This window comes from Dermacentor andersoni, unplaced genomic scaffold, assembly GCF_023375885.2.
Source record: "Dermacentor andersoni unplaced genomic scaffold, qqDerAnde1_hic_scaffold ctg00000039.1, whole genome shotgun sequence".
Lineage (NCBI taxonomy): Eukaryota > Metazoa > Arthropoda > Arachnida > Ixodida > Ixodidae > Dermacentor > Dermacentor andersoni.
Window position 1 is genome coordinate 2719320 of NW_027314752.1, and position 20269 is coordinate 2739588.

General features: G+C 48.6%; 1 protein-coding gene across 1 annotated transcript; it reads right to left on the reverse strand.

Annotated features, from left to right (window-relative positions):
* Window positions 1–18962: 18962 nt before the first annotated feature.
* LOC129383527 (uncharacterized) lies at window positions 18963–20249 on the reverse strand. The gene has a single exon (XM_055068098.2). It carries the CDS (start codon window positions 20151–20153, stop codon window positions 19617–19619), a length of 537 nt encoding a protein of 178 aa, XP_054924073.2. The 5' UTR covers window positions 20154–20249; the 3' UTR covers window positions 18963–19616.
* Between the last annotated feature and the right edge of the window lie 20 nt (window positions 20250–20269).

Genomic DNA, 20269 nt, shown 5'->3' on the forward strand with positions numbered 1-20269 from the left:
CTAGAATTTCACTTATATAGTTTGTTATTCGGGTTGCTCGCTGGATGAGACCTATGCTGTGTGTGCTTCAGAGCTCTTCTGTTTCTCCCGCTCCACTCATCGACAGGTCTGACCATTGCATCATTGAATGTGCTGCGATCAACTGAGCGTGCAAGATCCGCGGGTTGTCTTTCAAGGATGTTTGTTGGAGGCACATGACATAAACATAGGGAACGGTGTCGGTAGACAGCTGCCTTGTCATATTGCACACGGAGTGCCTGTGCTTATACTGGCACACCCTCGTTGAGCTCTAGCACAGATCATGCTCCAATGCTGCTGCAGTGTCTACTGTTCTCAGGAATGCAAGCTCCATCTTTGGGCACCTCATCCACATTAATGCATTCAGTGATTGATTTGCATTCTGCATCTGCATCCTCAAACATTGTGCATGGAGATCTAGCCTACTTTGCTGTTTGCATAGATGCACTAGCCTTGTTGCAATGCCTCTACTCAACTTGGACCTCTGTAATAAGAAGAAATGCCTGACCAACAATGGAATCGAACCTCTGCCTTTGAGCACAGCAGCCAAATGCTCTAATCACTAGGCTATGATCGGACGGAGACTCCTAATGTGCCGAAGCCCACTAGCATTTTGAGATGTGTGGCGAGTGTGTCATGCGGTAGTTTCTCGGGAGCTCGTGCTTTGAGGCACTGTCTTTGGGATTGGCTCAAATTCGCTTGTACTTTCCTCGTACCAGCTATCGTTATATAGAAACTGTATGACATTGTACCACCTTCAAGATCAACCTTGGTTGACCATGCTGTAACATTTATTTGCTGCAGTACTAATGCCGTCAATGTTTTAACATAGACTGCGTTTCACATGTCTCTTCATTTTCTTGACAGAGGCCCTTGCTTGAGGCGATCAAAACATCTCCCAGCTTTGTTGAACAGTCTTCTTTTTATTGTTTTGCTTGATGCACTAGGTTCAGCAGAGTCGCAAAAAGAAGAGGGTGCATCTGCCTATACTCAGCTTTTAAAGGTAGCTGTTTTTTTGTGAAATGGAGCACTTTTTTAATGTCAATGGCTTATCACTGTTCTGAGCAACATGCACCTTGGTCTCACTGAGAGCCTACCTGCACCAAAAGTTGTGCGCTGAAGAACATCAGAAGAGACTGCAGATTTCGTTGAGGCAGACTCATTGATTCCTTTGAGAATCCTTGCTGCCTGCTCATGATGAATAATGTGTTTCATGAAATCGAAGGACTACATTCGTTTGCAGAATTTGAACACGGCACAACATCAAGCAGTATGTGGCGAGACTTGTAACAATGGCTTTTAACCTTCTGATGTGCCCACACAGGCGATACATATAAGCCAAAGGGTACACTGGCAGTAAAGCCTGCTATTCAAGCAGGCTTCACAGCTGATCTTGCTCATTTAGCTGGCTGTCAGCAAATCTTTTCCGTAGAAGCTTAATTGTGTCTTTAACATCCTTTCATATTTCTTGGAACTCTAAAACAGCCAATGCAGCTGACTGAGTAACAAGTATCCACCGAAGCTGCAATAAGCATGATGCGGATAACGCAGAAAGGAGGTAACAGAAAGCGTCACCATAAAAGTTTTGTTTAAGGTTCATTCAAATAGTTCGTAATGTTGCATGCATGTGTCCCATTATCCGCGTTTTGTCCTCTTTGCGCACTCGAAAAGTGCGAACAGAAAAGTGCAAAACTTGCCCAGCATTCTACTTGCACTTTCCCACGGCTAAGAGAGAGCGACTATCTAAATAAGCAGCTGCATACATTGACTCTCTCTAGTTATTATTGTTATTATAAACACTGCATCTTCATTTCCTGGACCTCACGCGCTCGCAGCGACCACGACCGTGTCAGCGACCAACAATTCCAACTCGTGCTGAAGCGTATCTGGCGTCAACACAGCAAATGCTACGAACGCGACATAAGTAGCATACCAACAAGCCCACTCATCACGCTTGAATGCGACATAAGTAACATACCAACAAGCCCACTCATCACGCTTTCTAGTAGCGCAGTCAAGCGCACCGATTGAGACAGCACAGCTAATGATGTAAAAGTTTACTCACATTTCGCTTTCTGCAGGCTGGGGCGCTCCACCAACGCTCGGTAGCTCGATCAGCAGTGCTCATCCTAGGACGTCGCCATTTGCCAGGGCGAGGTTGCGGTGCCGTAAGTGTCGTAGCTTCCAACAGGCGCTAATTTCAGCAATGGGTGTCGCGTACAGTATTTTTGTGATTTACGAAATCTTTTAACAATACATACGCCACAGTACACTTAGCTTTTAGCTGACTTTTTTCAAAGCAGCGGAAGTCACGTGACCTGTTTTGGCCTATAGTGCCACGCCCCGTTGTAGATGCTAGCGGATGAAAATACGCGAGCGGCGTGGCGGAAAGATCTAAGAATGGCGCTACTTTTGAAAAATTGAGGGGCTTTAGCCTTTTCCCGCCGAAACCGACACAGATGGAGCGGTCAAAGAGTTCAAGGAAGGCGGAACCGCATGGCGCGATTTCAGGCGCGGATCCGTCACGAAATCGCGCCGCCGCGTGCTGCTGCTCGGAGTAGAAAAAAAAAAAAAAAAGAATGCGTCGCGCGGCGCGTCCGTCAATCAGAGTTCAGGTAAGTCACGTGGCATTTGGTCACGTGGCATATTGGTTTTTGGTTTTGCCACCAGATGTCCGTGCTCTGTGCGCAACTCGACGGAACCTCTCTGGCGCAATTTTTTTTTTCTCGGCAGAACTGGCGCGTGCGTTAAAGAAAGCACGTGCTACCGTGATTTCGTTCGCGCATCGTGTTTACCTAAAATGGACGAAGCAACCTTCAACGAGGCCCTAATAAATCAAGTGGAGAAGCGTCGCGTCCCCTGGGACATACGCGACCGCAATTACAAGAACAACATCAAATGTGACCAGGCTTGGCGAGCTATAGCAGATACCCTCAGCGTAGACGGTATAGCAGATGCCCTCAGCAACCCCCTTAATAGTTGCAATAGCCTCTTCTGCTCGGTAGTAAGCGGCCGACACTCTATTTTTTATGTGAGGTTCTAAACAAGCAGCGGCCTCTCAGCACGCGGAAGGTACATAGTCGCAGTTTCGCAAACAATCTTGCTGCTTGAAATTAAGCTTGATAAATACACTTTGGACAAAAATGTCGCTGTCTAATTACACTGAGATTATTTTTATTGTAGTGTTCTGTAAGTTTAAGGGCATATTATATATGCGGTAACAGAGAAAATTGACGTCCTTGGGAGTTATATGTTGTCTGGCAACCCGGAAAATGCGACGCGAAAGCGCTGCTCCCTTTTTTCGTGCGGGTGCTCGCGCGTCGGCGGCAACGCGGGCGTTCGCCGCGCGTCACGTTTTTCGCTCGCGGAAAACGCGCCATGCGGCTCCACGCGAACGGTGGCGCGTTCGAACGATCGTGTTCGTCCATTCCGGTGTAGGCTTCGCGAAATGATCTCACTGAAGCGTGGATCGGCGCACGCGCGGAACGTCCGCGCCGGTTGCCGACTCCGAGCCAAAGAGGAAGGGCCTTCTCCTTTCCGCGCCCAAATAACGCCGTTGTTAGGTGGCGTTAGCAGAGCCACACTCGCGCCATCTCTCGCAATGCGCTTCAACCACACTGACTGCCGTGGGCACCAAGCCACGCGGAGAAGCCGGATTACAGAAGACGGGAGCTATGCGGGAAGACAACATATCAGGGGACGCGTGAAAGTCACGCGTCGCCGCAATTCAAGCCGAAATAAGATACTCCGCGTATTTCTATTTAATAAAATTGTTACATGAAAACGGCGCACGTATGCAGCAGTTTTTATTGTATACATGTGAAAGGGCATTAGTGATCTACTGTGCAATGTCACAGTAGGATTCATGCTTTGCACTGTTGCGTCTGAGGTGGCATTAGGGCAAGGAATCCACCAAGCCCATCAACGAATACGTCCAGTAGTAAGGATGAAGGGAAAAGCTTCGTGTACATATGTTGTCTTCCCGCATTGAACTGACATTAGTTGCCCCCCCCCCCCCCCCGCCGGCTTCAGTTATAGAAGCCCACTCCATGCAGGAGCATGTTAGACATTCGAGTTCACATCATGACACGTCGGCCCCACTGCACGAAAAGTTTCCGCTTTTAATACCGTCATCTTCCCTAGGCGACTAGACTAGGGAATCTGATTACTGTACCACAGCCAATCCGAATCGTCGAATCGGTTGCGATACCATGCTCATTCTATCCAACACCTACGCACACCCGAAGCATAGAATAGGAGACAGGATAGCAACCTGCGAATTCACAGTTGGTGCCGTTCTTCCGTAGCGTTTGACGTGGGCCCTTTTTATCATTAGATAAAGCTGCCAGGCAGTGTTTGGGGGTGCGGTGCCTTTTGTGGACCCGTCAGTAGTCGGTGTCAACGTTGCGTTGACCTCTTAGTAGGCGCTGATGGATGGGTGGAGGTCACCTGATGGCAAACTTCTAATTAATGCCTTTAGTCGTGTTCCGACGTAAACGTCAGTACCGTCGAAAAACATGCTTGTATTAAAAAAATTATTATTCGCCTCACAGAACACACCTAAACATGCACAGAGCAAAAGGTATCACGCTTCCATGGCTTTTCAGGAGCTACATTAAAAAGTTATGAATGAAAGCAAGATAAATAATTATTTGGGCGAATGCGAAGTGACAGGCACAACACTTTAAAGGATACATGGTGTAAAAATAATGCGAACGTGAAAAAAAAAAAAAAAAAACATGACCATGACGCCAACAGACAGAAAAATGTTTGCTACATGTTTTACACGCGCTAGATGTAGTGCACTGCTGCACTGTGATGAATTTAACAAAGCATCTGGCTTTCAAAAATGATAAAATCTTCACGCAATTTTGCCTGTAAATATTAAGTACAGTGATTTCTTTGCCAAGAAAGGCGTGTTTCGAAGGCGCGAATTATTATAGGCGTAAGCTACAGCCCCTCAATACTACTAATGCTATGATGAAGGAGCTTAAGCATAGACATAGGTGAGTGGCCTGATCGATCTGCACAGTCCAGCCACCTGGCGGCGCAGAGCTTAACCAGCCAAACAAAGAGCTAATATTGCTCTAACCAAGTGTTCATGATTACTCCAAACAATGTGTTTATGATTAAACTCTTGCGAAATATTTACACCAGCAGCAAAGTAGAATGCTATATTATTTCTGTTTGGTTGAGCTCTGCGCCACCAGGTGGCTGCACCATGCAGTTCGTTCTAAAGTTCCTTGATAATTTGAAAGTAGCGACGCTCTTTAAACTCTGCCGCCGCCGTGCGACCTCCTCGCCTCCTCCTCGCCCCTTGTGCGTTCCCCCGCGGCAGCCAGTTTTGCCCCCGTTTTTCTGCACGACGATTGGTCTCCCTGCCGTTGCCCTTGGAAACGCGCGGATCTTGAGTTTTGCTTGTGTTTTTATTTTTCGTTCGCGCCATTTTCCTCCTGAGCACGGCTGGCTCGGAGCTTTAGCTCGGCGTAGCGAACGTTGTACGCTGTGTTTCCTGCTCTGTGTGCTAGGGCTATGCCGGGCTGTTGCGCATATAACTGCAGCAAGAAGCCTGAAGATGGTTATGCCGTTTTTATGATACCACAAGGAAAGCGTGACGGCTTGCGCAGGAAGCAGTGGCTGCATGACATTGGCCCAAAGAACTTTGTTCCGACAAAAAGCAGCGTTTTTTGCGAGCTGAGGCGTGTTTCTTATAGCTCGTAGCAAAGCATCCCGTAATACTGCATTTTTTTCTCATTCTTCCGGCCTGCTCACCAGCGTTTTTGTTGCGGTTGTTCTCAGTATGCTTAAAGGGGTGGAGACATCAAAATTTTCGTTCATGCGTTTGTTGATTCAAACGTTGCGTCATGCTTCAGGGAGCACGATACACACAGCGGGATTCATATATATCCGATAAATAATTTAATAATAGCATTATTATACCGAGCGATTTCGGTTTCGGTTCCTGGGCTCCGGGAGATGCTATGACGTCACAGAGGAGGAAACGCAACATGGCTTGGTCACATGGGCCACAAGAAATAGTGACGTAAAACTATGCTGCGTCGTCTGCTCGCGCATACGTGTGCTCTGCCAGCAGAGGTCGACAACTGGCGATCCGAAGTGCATGTCGCGATTATTATAATTATTGCGAAGAGCGACAACAACGGTAAGAAAATATTGCGGCTTGTGAGAGTCGGTGATTCATTCCGAAGCGCCGTAAGCTTTAGCTTTGAAGTGAACCGGAAAAGGCCTAACGGCGATATCGGCGGCGCCGAACGATCAGAGGCGGGGAAGCTGCCGTCGGTGCCAGAGTGACCACTCCTCGGTCGCTGATTGGCCGCTTCGCCGTACGGCTGCCGCACAAATGGGTCCCGGGCCCGTCCTCTCTACGTCAAGGAAATCTCGCCGTTCGCGAGCAAAACCGCCGTCGCACGGGGGCCCACGAACGGCGAACGGCATGCGGCGATTTTCCGTGCCGGTAACGTGGACGGGCCCTCACAATGAGAAAGGCCAAGCGAACGAGCGACCGCTCCGAGCTGCCGAACTATGCGACTATACGAGGAGAGAAGCGGACAACACGAACGCCGCATATCCTGGTCCCTTTCGGAGTCGGCCGGCAAGTGTTGCCTTCAAATGTGTAAAGGCCCGTTCGCACGGCAACTCGCCGCACGCAGTTTGCCGTTCGCGGGCCGCCGTGCGGCGTTCGTGTTGTCCACTTCTCTCCTCTTGTGTCCGTGTCTGCACGCCTTACCCCTTCTTTGCATTTCTGTAGGCCTGTAGCTCGGTCGCTCGGCTCAGCAAGCTCCGTAATCGGCATTTCATCGCTACTCATCATACGTCACGTTTTTCTGCTAGTGTGCTATGACGTCAATATTTTCGTTCCTCCTCTGTGACGTAGTAACTGCCGCGCTAGCGATGGGTCTCGACAACGAGAAGGAGTTTTTAATGACTTTTTGGAGCTGAATTAAAATTATTTTGAAATGCTTGCAGCGTCCGATACCTCGTTCTGGGTGTCCTTGCACACGGTAGCAGCCTACAACATGCTTTTTATAGCTTCAAAATTTGGTGTCCCAACCCCTTTAATATTCTGGGGTGGCTCCATCACCTCGCACGTCGCTAACTGTTCTTATTCAGTCGGAAGTGCAGCATTGTAGATTCTGCTTTGCGCCCTGAAAAAATTTGTGGCAAGTATACCCGTGGCATTGCAGGTGATGAGCGTTAGCTAGTCAACATTGAGTTTTTTATTTAATTTTAAGGCGAAAGCCTTTAGATCTCTATGTTTCAAGATCGCGTTGTAAACTGGAAGTATCACGTGACCCATGGAAGGCCAGAGGTGCCCCAAAGCATGTCCACCCCTGTATAAGAGAATGATTACCCAAGTGATTCGTGATTGACATAAGGTGGATTAGGGAGGATTAACGTTGATTAGAGCGTATTAATGAAGAATAAGGTGAATTAGAGTGCATTAATAAGGATTAAGATGCATGAATAAAGATTAAGATGTGTGGAGAAGGATTAAGGCGGATTATGGTGGAATAAGGTGAAGGGTTGATGAAATGGTATTAAGACCGATTAGGGTGGATTAGGGTGCATGAACAAGGATTAGGGATGATTAAAACGGATAAAGGAAGATTAAGGTGAATTAGGATTGATAAAGGAGGATTAAGGCCGATTAGGATGGATTAGGGTAAATTAAGGTGGATTAGGGACCATGGAGCTGGATTAGGTTTGATAGAGATGGATTAGGGTGTATTAAGGTAGATTGGGACTATCAAGCAGGATTAAGTTGGATTAAGGTGCATAAATAAGGATTAAGGTGGATGAAGTAGGATTACTGCGGATTATGATGTATTAGGGTTGATAAAGGAGGATTAAGACCGTATAGGGCAGGCTAAGGTGCATTAGGGTGATGTAGGTGGATTGGTAGTATTAAGCTGGATTAAGGTGGATGAAAGAGCATTAAGGTGGATTATCTATAGGGTGGACTAAGGTGAATTAGGGTTCATTGAGTATTAAAACCGATTAGTCTACCATAATCCTCCTTAATGCACCGTAATCCTTCTTAATCCACGCATATCCTTCTTAATGCACTTTAATCCACCCTAATCCACTATAATCGTCCTTAATGCACCTCAACGCATCTTCATCCACCCTAATCCACCTTCATCGACCTCAATCCAACCTAGTGCTCCTTTATACACCTTCATTCACGCTCATGCACCTTCATCGACTTTATTCCACCTTAATCCTTAATACACCCGAATTCATCTTAATCCAATCACTAATCAATCATTACTTTGCTAATCATTAATAATCTCTTATACGCGACTGCACATGCTTTGGTTCGCTTCCCGCCTTCCTTCGGTCACGTGATATTTTCTGTAGCTCACAACGGGACCTTGAAACAGAGGTCTAAGGCTTTCGCCTAATGAGCCACACATAAAGGGATGTGTCACAAGCAATACTAGATCAGACGCACGAAGTAAAGCATCTGATCATGTGGCACAAAAATTGTCTGGAGTATAGAACTCGCCTCAAAGCCCCCTTTACATCGGTATACCCCGTTCATACGGCTTTAAGAAAAAACCAACCTCCTCATAAACGTTGCCTCCAGCATTATCGATGCTGTTATCAGCATTTCTCAAAATTTTCAACCCCACTGGGGGGCGCAACTGGCCCAAAATAATACGCCTCCATAGAATCCTGCGGCCCGTCCGCGGGAGCCCAGGAGGAAAAGCGCGCCGTGCGCAGCCGGCGGGCGAGGAGAATCGAGGAAAGCGCCGTGAGGAGGAGAGTGTCGCTACTTTCAAATTATGAAGGGGTTTTAGTTCGTTCACATTTGCACCCCCGCTCATCCCATAAACGCCCATGCCCAGTCCGCTTGCGCTTTCGTTTGCCCGAATACCAGATATGCTAAAAATCTCCATTATGGTAGTAACCCTCCTATGTGAAGTGACGGCTGCAAATGCGTAGAGTCCGGTGTGCTACAGCCATTCAGTGCATCTGCTGCGTTGCACAAGGACAAAATGTTGCAGTTTGGCATATTGCCAGTCACTATGTTTGCAGCCCACAAGGTAACAAGCGTGAACCATGGTGTTCGGGAAAAGATCGAGACCAACACTGACCGCAGAGTTCTTGTCAACACAGAGCACAGTTCTAACACAAGCAGATGACATGTGGTGTATGCTGGAAGTCCGATAAATTGTCCTGGTGCATTCTCTTTCTGTTATTTTCATTTTTATAGAAACAAATTAACTAACATTGCAACTATTTTGAACAATATTCCAAACAACGTTGGAAAAATTATCAATGATGCGCACTGGGCAGCAAATGAGATAGCTCACTCTACTGGCATATATATGGTCACCTCGCGCCACCTGGTCAGGGGTGACTGAAAACTCAGCCGAGTGGCGTGCTGGAATTGGTAAATGAACATTTTTGAAACCTTATAATAAGTTGCCCGCTCTACGCGGAGCATTTAGGTGCATCACTGATCAGAAGCACCCACCCTAACAACTCAATAAGTTTGTACAAAATTCTTAAAATTGTTTCAGGGTGCCTTAAAGTACTCGAAGGCTATTACAGTGAAACCTCGTTTCTACAAACACTACATTCACAAATTTATCAGATTAACGAACTTTTCAGAAATCCCCTGCTGACTTCTTATAGTTTCAACGTAAAATATTTCAGAACTACGAACTTCAGAATACCGAACTTGTCAAAATAACGATTGTTATTCAGTTTCCCTGTGATGTTAATGCCTCAGTACTACGAACTAATATTACGAAATCTGCGGATCCTTACATTTCTGTGTATCTTTCAAAGCAGCTGCAACAGTAGGCTAGCAGACGACAAGGCGTACAGAGCAGACGTCGCAGCGCATGGGTTCAGAAAACCCGAGACGGCACCCAAGAAAAAAAAAAAAAGAAATGCAGGTAAGCAGAGGTGACAACATCAGATTTTGAGACCGCACGCTCCACCCAAGAAGGTGTCGCCTAGCAATGGAGGCGCGCCTCTTCCTTCTTTTTGCGCATGCTTCTTTTTTTCTCGCTTCTTTCTGCAGCCGGCCGTACTAGTTATGCGCATGGTGAAATGTAACCTCTGTACCTGCGGGTGATGCCCCACACGGTTGCACTTCTCACTTTTCAGACGGTGTCGTTTACGCACACTTGCGCTTTGACATAGTTCAAGTGTCGGGACAGTTGCGGTTTGCATGGCAAGAAACACGAAAAACAAACAAAAAGTAAGAAATATTGCTCTTTGAGGGCGACATGGAGCTACCTCTTTATCAGTAGTTTTCTTGGCATCAGCATCTGTTTTGTGCACATCACTCTTAATATACGGTGTTTCGGTGGTGCGTGGTGGCGGAACCTATGGAAAATAGCAACAGCGCGTGCCAAGAGCCAACAGCGACGTTTTGATGGATAGCTCATATGGTGACAACTTATGAACTGATGATTTGATGGGCAGAATTATTCATTTTTGGGCTCTCAATATAACAATATTTCACAATAACGAACAAATCACTGCAGTCCCCTGAAGTTTGTTATATCAAGATTTCACTGCAAAAAATATTTTATTTATGTAGTGCTTATTTGAAAGCATAAAATATTTACACACCCTGCACCACTTGGACCCCTTTCTTCGACTGCGCATTCCATCTGGACTTTCCCGAATTGAGACAACTGTTCTCTGCTGACTGTGGCTTGGAGTATAAAGTTTGAAAACAGGGATAAGGTGCCTCAGAAAGGCTGGCCAACGTTTCGATAGGAGGACCTATCTTCGTGAAAGGCGGCCTCGTCATCCTCGGCATGTTAGTTTTAAAGGGTTAGTGCAGTGACGTCACGTGTGGGTGTTGTCGCTGGCGGCTGCTGGCGGCTGGCGGCTCTCCCAACAGTAAGGAATAGATGGGCTCAGATAGTAAGGCGAGGACTGTGCACGGGGGCAGGTACAGTACGTGTGGCGAACGTCGGGATAGCCGCCGCACACCGGACATGCCGGATGGCCGCGGCGTTTTTCAATAATGTGTTGTATGGCGTCATTCGCCAATGTTAGAGTTTGAGCCTGACGAATTAGGGAGCCGTCGTGGCGGGTGAAGGACGGATCGGGGGCCGGAAGGGTACATGCAAACGAGCGCAGTTCGCGGACCTTATAGCGCGGCTTTGCTTGCGGTGTTCAGCGCGGTACATTCTGGCGCAATAGGTGTCAGGCCATGGAATAGGAGCGCTCGGTATTTTAGACTCGCGAGCGAGGGAATGAGCACGCTCATTTCCCTGTATCCCCTGATCGCCCGGCACCCACTCCAAGAGGACGTGTAGTGAGGGATGTTGTTGCATGTGTAGCGCGAGGGATGCCCCAATATGACAGGGAAGTAGGTTGTTTGCGAAAGAACGAAGGGCTTCCTGGCTGTCTGAGCGAACGCTTATGGTTGGCGTGGAGTGAGGGGGAATAGTAATGGCTTCCGATATGGCAAGGATCTCGGCGTCGGTTGGAGACGGTACTCCGCTATGCCAACGAGTGATGTCACCCTGAGGGCCGATGACTGCCGTCTTGGATGCGGTCGGCGAGAAGGCGGCGTCAACATAGTAGGTGTCATGCGCTGGGTCAGTTAGATGGGTCGCCCGCGCCTGTCGCCTGCCTGCGTTGCGTTCGGAGTGCATATTCCGGTGTATCGGTCGGACTTCGATTCGAGGGATAGTTATCCATGGTGGAGGGTCGATGGAAAGAGGTGGAAGTGGTGAAGTGTCGTGTCCCAACATTCGCAGGATGGCGCGTCCTTGCGACGTGGTACTCAGACGGAGATGCTGAGACTCCCGGTGTGCTTGGACCTTCACATCCAAGGTGTTGTGCAGGGTTGAGCTTTTAACATCGATGCTACGGGCGTACCTGGGAACACCCATTTCAATGCGGTGACATCTTCGCAAAGAAGCCTCGAGTCGTTTGGTCTGGGTGCGTGTAAGTGCAACGTATGGCAGGCCATAGAGGATTCGGGACTAGATTGCTGCCTCAGCAATTTTACGGAGTTCGTGTTCACGCAGGCCTGTGTGGCGCTTGCTTACGCGTGCCATCATGTGTATGACCTGACTTGCCTGATGGAGAATGCGCCGTAGCCACTCCGCACTACGTCCATTCTCTTGCCACAGAAATCCGAGGATGCGGACGGATTTTCTGCGCGGGATAGGTTCGCCGGTCATAGTCAAGGTGATGTGGGCGCGTTCAGCAGCTGCTTTGCGCGTAGAGGAATTCAGTACGACAACGTACTCTGATTTTTCCGGGGTGCATGTGAGGCGTAGATGTCGACGATGTCTAAGCCGGTTTGAAGTGTGGTTTCCTGTTCACCTGGGTTTCCCGTGGCACACCAAAGTGTGATGTCATCAGCGTATATTGCATGGCGTAAACCTGTAACGAGGTTGAGCTTTGCGGGGAGGTCCTTTATCGCCAAGTTGAAGAGAGTCGGTGACAGAATGGAACCCTGTGGCGTCCCTCGGTTTATAGGGAAGCACATGGATGGCTGGGTGTCCGGACCCAAGAAGCGCACTTGCCTAGCACTGAGGAAGCCGCAGACGTAGCGAACCATGCGTTCTCCGGGTTTGGTGGCTGCTAGGTTGTCAATGATGGCTTGGTGCAGGACATTATTGAAGGCGCGTTTGATATCCACGCTTACAATTGTCCGGAGTTGTGCCGAGCTAGGGTGATCGTAGACATCTGTGGTAATTTGCAGGGCCACGTCTTGGGCGCATACGTGCCTGCGGAAGCCTATGAGTGTGTCTGGGAGATGGCCCTGGCTCTCAAGGTGCCATTCTAGTCTCGTCAGGGCCATCTTTCCCATCAATTTTCCCGCGCACGATGTGAGGGATATCAGTCGAAGGTTTTTAAGCGTGTTGGGAGGTTTGCCAGGTTTGGGGAAGAAAATAACTAACGCTTCCTTCCATGACTGTGGAATGTTCCCCGTCTCCCATGCATGGTTAATGAGGTGTAGAAGGTGCTTCTTGTGGTTTTCGGGCAAGTTGCGGAGCATGGTATATGTTATCTGATCCGGACCCGGAGTTGTATTGCGTCGGAGTTGCATGAGTGCTGACCGCAGCTCCTGGAGTGTAAATACCGAGTCAATCCCTTCTGGCTTGGTTGGTGATTGCGGAAAGGGTGTAAGTGGTGGTGGGTTGAACTCCGGGTAAAATGTCTCTCGCAGTTCTTGGATAATTTCTCCTGTGGAGTGCCCGGTCTGCATTTGATATCGTTGGAGGGCGTAGCGAGGTTTCGCTTGGCCCATGAGAGTGCGAAAGATTTGCCATACTCTAGGTGTGTGAAGCTGGCCATTGAGGTCTCACATGTTTGCCACCACCGTTGAGATGCCAGTTGGTCAGCGTATTCCTGGCTCTCCTGAGTTATGGTGTGTATACGTTGGTGGAGCGTCCTATTTCTTTGCACGGCGCCACCAGCTCACCAGTCTGCGGCGTCGTTCCCAGAGGGCTAAGAGGTGAGTGTCGATCTGGGGTTGATCCTCTGTGGCGGCAATGCGGGAAGCATGTTGGGACACAACCTGCAGTACATTGTTTGTCCATTCTGTGGGGTCAGTGTTCTCATCAATCTCATCCAGTTCGAGTCGTTTACGCGCCTTGTTCCAGTCAACGAGACAGATGGTTTTGTGGCGGGGTGTCCGACTTGGCCTTTGTGGACAAGGGAAGCCGGATCTCAATAATAGTGTGATCGCTCCCCAGAGTGTCTTGGGTATTCTCCCATTGAATGTTGTAGTGGCTGATTGACCAAGTGAGATCAGGGTTTGTGTCCTTCTCACGTGAGTTCCCCAGTCTGGTGGGAGTTGTAACGTCGTTTAGGAGAGAGACGTTGTAGTTTGACATGAAGGTGTCTAACTTGCGGCCGAGCGCTGATGTCTGGTCATATCCCCAAGAGGGGTGTCGACAGTTGAAGTCTCCGAGGATTAGGACAGTATGGTGAGGTGTTAAGCGTTCCTGGGAGGGGTTGCAACTTGATAACGGCCAGATATTTTGGTTTGGCGTCCAATAACAGTTTAAAATATCTATACTGTGACCATGAACGTCTGTCCTCGTGCTCACGTGCTCAGTAGTCGGTGTATTCATATGCGTAGTGTCGAGTTGGATTGTGGGCAAGGATCTCTTGACGTCAGTCACCGTCACTGTAGGAGTAAGTGGGTCTGACGTGCCCCGTTGTTTGTATGTAATACTAGGAGCAACAAAATGTTCATAGCCAGTGAGGGGAAAGGTACCGTGGGTCTCCTGCAACACAAGAATGTCCGGTTCTGTTTTCATGAATACCATATGTTGCAGGAGATGTTTCTTGCGTCTGAAACCACGACAGTTCCATTGCCATATCGTGAGAGATGGGGATGGTGGGGTTGGGATCGGAGGTGTTTGCCTAGAGTTAGTGGCCATGTTGTGATTCAGAAGGGTTATGGTGGATGGGGCGTTTGTGTGGGTGCATGGTGTCCTCTATATGTTGTAGGCGGGTGGAAATTTTCGCAAATTGGTTTGGCAAGGAGGTTAGAGCGGTCAGAATGGCGCGTTGTATCTGTTCAGTAATTATAGTTGCGATAGTAGATTCGATCGCTCGTTGCACGATGCGACGAATACGTGCATCTAACTCCTCTGACAGAAGGTCTGAGCTCAATGGGGAGGGCTGCGGAGCGGGGGCAGTTTCTGGGAGAGCTGTACCACTCACCTTTAAAGGCGTAGACTGCGTCTGTCGCTGGTTAGGTAGCGCAGGCCAGTTAGGGTCGTCAGCAGCAGGCTTGGGTTTAGGTAGTTGCTGCCACGAAGGACGGCGCGGATTGTGTTGATCACTTTGTGATTTAGCTGTCTGGCTCTGTCTGAAGTCCATCTTCTGCTTGTGGGCGGGCTTCGGTTTTTGTTTGGGCCCATTTTGACTGGGCTTGCGGTTGTGACTTTTACTCTGGTTGCGACTGCGGCTACGGCTGCAGTCGGTGTCGAGTGCCGAAAACCGGTTGCTGGTTGGCACGCCGGAGTCTTCTCGAGTAGGCGGTCGTGAGAGGTGATGGGCTGCTCGGTGGTTTGGATTGATCCGTGTCGGTGCTTTGCGCCGGCGAAGTGCCTCCTCTGCAGCGCGGCGGTGTGGGCAGTTTGCGTCCGTAGCCGGGTGGTCACCCCCGCAGTTGCAGCAGCGCATATCGCACTCGTGAGGAGTAGTTGACGTGTCAGTGCCAGGGGGGAAATGTTGCCCACAAGATCTACAGCACGAATATGTCGAGGCGTTGGGGCAGACATCAGATCTGTGTTTCTGGCTATAACAATGCCAGCACTGAAGGCATTTCGGCTTGGGTGGGTAAAGCCGGTAGACCGCTGAAAACAGGATGGCGCTCTTCGGTATTTCAGGCCCCTCTACTGTGATGATGAGAGACGCCGTCTTGCCAAGTCGCCGAAAAGACAGGATTTTTCGGCCCGGAATAAGGAGTTCTTTCCGTACGGAATCTTCAGAAAAGGAGAGTGGTACACAGTGCAGGACGGCGCGGGCGTTCTGTGGGTCGTTGGCGCAGTACGCACTCACAGGGTGCGATTTTCCGCAGACATCCACGGACTGTAAGGCGAGTAGTTTGGTGGTGGCCGATGCACGGTACGTGTCGATGGCGATGAGGTTTTGGGTGGTTCAAATTTTGACGACTGTGTCCCGTCTCTCGAACTTGGCGAGGTGGGCCGCCCGACGAATTTGTAGGCTCAACTCGATCGGTGTGACTGAGGAGAGTTTGAAGCCATCGGTCAACTTCACAACTATGGTGGTGGCCTCGTCCTGCCGTGGTGCTGAAGGGGTCACGCACGTAAATGCTCCCTGTGAAGCGTCACCAAAGTCCATGCCCTGTGGGTTCAGCGTGGTGGATTGCGCAGGCTGCGATGCAGTCGTAGCTGTTGAGGGCGGCGGATCCATGCCGAGCACGGCAGCGGCGGCGGCGAAGCGCCTGCAGTGCTGCGCGGGGTCCGGGGGCCCTGTGCTGGGGCCGACCGAGGCCGCCGGTGTTTAGGCGAGGCGCAGTGGGGCGGGCCAAAGTTCGCCCAGCGATGACAGGGAGCTCTCAGAGTTTGGCGGAGCTCTCGTTGCGCACGTCCGCTCGGGGCGAGCACTGAGCGCCGAATCAGGAAACGAGCGCTGCCGTCAGACGTCTGTGAGCTTTGTTCCCAAGACGGGGGGACAAGAACGGGAGAGTGGGAGCGCGGGGAGAAAAGAAAAGAAATAAAGGCAGCGAACAAAAAAAAGGGGGGGGGGAAGCCAGGGCGATCCCAAGACAGAAAATAAAAGGGGGGGGGGGGAGACAGAAAGAACAAGAAAGAGAAAAACCAAATTTTAAGAAAGACCGGGTCCTGGGAGCGTGTTGGGGATGCGAGAGGTTAGGAAGCATTCAGCGGTATCGCTGGCAGCATGCTCGCGTGGTACCAGAAGAGCCGGCCAGGCGGTCAGTGCGCGAGTAACACAAAAGACAAAAAAATAAATAAACAAAAAAAACGACTTGAAAGGGTGACTTGAGGAGCATAGTAGCAATACGTGGAGTAATGTTGAAACAGGATGGCGACGAGGAGTCTGCGGTGCAATGTATGGGGTGACTGAAAGGCAGCGGCATGGTCTTTCAAGGAGCATTGCACCAGTTGCTCAACGTAGGTGTCGTTACGGCGGCATCCAGAGATGGCGATACTCTGGGTTGAGGCGCCGAAAAAGGCTTATTGACTTCGGAATGCGTTGGTTACGGGGTTTCAAAAAATATATATAATAAAAAAAAAGGGAAAAGAGAAGGGGGGGGGGGAACCGAAACCGGAATAACAAACAGGAGGGTGACGTGCGCAGAAGCGGGCGGCGGCAAGTGTACATGGGAGAAGGGGTTCACACAGTTGATATAGGCGTAAAAAGCTGAAAGAGTATATTAAATTGAGTAGCAGGCAGGAAAAATTTTTTTTCGGAAGGGAAGAGTAGGTGAGGTTAAGAATTAAGGTTAGCTGGTGGCATAATGTGTTTTGTGTCTTGGTTGATGATATGAGTGTCTTTTACGAATACATTTGTTTGCTGCATTGGAATGGCTGACGGTGCTGCCTGTGATAGTTGTGGCAGCGAGGAAACAATTGAACATATCCTCTGTCATTGTTCCTGCTACAGCTCCCAGAGACAGTCCCTCGTGAAGGAGTTGGCATGCCTCGACGATCGGTCGCTTTCTCAGCAGACGGTCTTAAGAGCGCTGGCTGGTGCAGTCTTCACACCAGAAGGTGATGAACTACTAAACTTCCTCCGATCAAGAGACCTGTTTGAACGACTGTGACATTCCCGAGTTTCTTCGTGTATGTGTGTGTTTTCCTTTCTTTTTTTCTGTAATCTCCCTCTCTCGCTAAATATGTGCATTTTTCTTTATCTTTCTGTCTCCCCTTACTCCATGCCCAGTGCAGGGTAGCAAACTGGATATCTTTCTTCTGGTTAACCTCCTTGCCTTTCGTATCTATTTTATCTCTCGCTCATATACAAAACAGTTAATCCTTGGATTTATTATCTTAAGAACATGTCTTGTGCAAAATTTGGTTGGTGAGAAAATTCCGTGAGATATTGGCACAACTGCAATTCATAAAGAATCATTACAAATGTTGGAAAACAGAACTGGCCAAATTTCTTGCCGTCTGCGCACAAATGTACCATATTGACTCGCATAATGAACACACCTTTCTTGCCGAAAAATATGCACAATGTTGGGGGTGCGTTGATAAGGCGGGGTAAAATTATGAGCAAGTTTTTTTTTTCCCTGTGGTCACTTCTAAAGTCAGTTTCGCCCGAAATGCGAACCACCGATTGTGATGGTAAATGTGTAGACAGCTACGTGAAGTAAGGATAGTAGCTTTGTTAGCCGTATAAACTTGCAAACATTCCAACGCAAACTGAGCGGCGAGAACGCAGCCTGCACAAAGGTATGAGCCACCATAGAGCCAGCCCTTGTCGCAGATTGGTTTGAAGACAGGGCACGCCACGGCCGCGCAATGCGCAGTTGCTGCCAGAGTAAAATGCCCCCCCCCCCCCTCTCCCCACTTCACTCCCCTCCTCCCGGTGCAATGAGCGCGATGGAATGTTTCCTTCTCGCTTTCCTTCCTTGTACGCGGGAGATTGAGCCACGATCGTCGACGCCCCTCTGACATGGTTGTGCAATACGCAGTTGCTGCCAGACTACAATGCCGCGGCTCCTCCCTCCGCCTCCCCCCCCCCCCCCCCAGCGCCTTTTGTGTGATGAAAGATGGTGCGCGAGATTGAGCCGCGCTTGTCAGCTTGCCTCGCGCACTTTTGCTCGCACCTACACCATGTGGCGCGTGGCAACGACGACGGCAAAAATGCGCCTGGAGCGTCCATATAATTGCTATCGCAATAAAAGTAGGATACACGGTACGATTTGGCGTCCAATGCGGAGTCGGACACAATTGCACCTGCCGGATGCCATATCGGACACAGAATCGCACTGTGTGTCTCCTCTTTCAGGGCAGCAAGTTCAGGGTGCGATCATTATGCAAGAAAAGGAAGAAACATACTTCTTGACTGGATAAGTGGGGGCTGCATTCATTACACGAGTGTGTTCATTAGGCAAGTAAATACGATACTATACAGTGCAGGTGTCACTGTATGCTGGATTCAAAAAGTAAATTTTATACAAGTATTTCGGGAGATATGTCATACTAGTGCTTACTGAAATGCTAATACATTGGTGGAAATAAAATGTAGGAATAAATTAGGCATTGGGGACTTGACTCTAGACTTAAATTACTCATGTATATTAGTTATAACAAGCGACCTCTGTATTAATAATGAATTTTGGGCTGTCGTCGCTCAGCTTCTCTTGCAGCCCCCATCCAATAAAATGCTACATTGCATGCTGCCATTCAAGCACTAAAATACATACAAACAGTCAATGAATACTTATTAAACAGTATTTTATTTGGTGCTCTGATGAAACAGACAGTGGAAAGCTAACTTTCGAACAATCAACTGCTCTAAAAAAGTATTCATCTGTAAAAAAAAAATGTGTGAATAGAATAAGATCAAAGTCTCTCTAAGATGAACCATGTATACCAGAACATAGAGGCAAATGGGTCTAACAGAACATGTTCATATGTACCAAAAGAAAATACTGAAAAGAACAAAACAAGAACACAAAACTTAGAAAGCAGATCATTCAGGCATTTGTAGTATAATATTAAATATTACATTGAACATACATATTTTGTATGGGCATGCAAACAGTAATGTTTGAGATCGAAAGAACTATTGAATGTACTTCTTCAATAATCAAATATCACAATATAGCAAAGCAAATTGCTGATTTTATTGTCTTCATTATATTAAGGTTTAACTGTATATTTAATTATTTTTCAGCTATAACAGCGTTGTGTGGGTCACTTTTCATAATTTCTTTTACTGTATGTTCTATGACATGCTGCGAAAAGATCTAGAGCAAATATGGTGACCCGAAAAAAAGTGTTTCAGGGCCCCTTTAAGGGCACATGAAGACACTTGTGTTACTTGATGCAGTACAATGCTATGCAGCAAGCCACACATCTGTAGATCTTTAATTCGAACTCTACTTTAACATGGTTGTCGACCTACCCTACACTATCAGGGTGCTGTGCTCTCTTATGTCTGCTCAAGTGATTAGACTGCGTAAAGGACCTGGAACAGACGGTGCAACTGTATGGCCGGTCACCTGTATGAATGCGCTGGTGTATGTTCAGGGCACCCTTTAACGAGAAACTCCGAGAGCATGAAGGGCACTGATAGGGCTTCTCGCCTGTGTGGGTTCGTAGGTGGCATGTCAGGCTGGTCTTTCGTATGAAGCTCTTAAGGCATGAAGGACAATGAAACGGCTTCTCACCTGTGTGGGTGCGCAGGTGGTTTTTCATGTGGCGCTTATGTGTGAAGCTCAGAGAGCATAAAGGACACTGATATGGCCTCTCACCTGTGTGGGTGCGTAGGTGCTTTATAAGGTTGCCCTTTTCTGAGAAGCTCTGCGAGCATGAAGGGCACTGATATGGCTTCTCACCCGTGTGGGTGCGCAGGTGTTTCATAAGATTGCCCTTTTCCGAGAAGCTCTGAGAGCATGAAGGGCACTGATATGGCCTCTCACCTGTGTGGATGCGCATGTGTCTCATAAGGTTGTACTTTTCTGAAAAGCTCCGCGAGCATGAAGGACACTGATATGGCTTCTCGCCTGTGTGAGTGCGCAGGTGGATTATAAGGCTGGCCTTACGTGAGAAGC

What these genes read in the sequence shown, in the direction of transcription:
- LOC129383527 (XM_055068098.2), bottom strand. Translation starts at nt 20,153, where the DNA reads ATGCGCATCCACACAGGTGAGAGGCCATATCAGTGCCCTTCATGCTCT.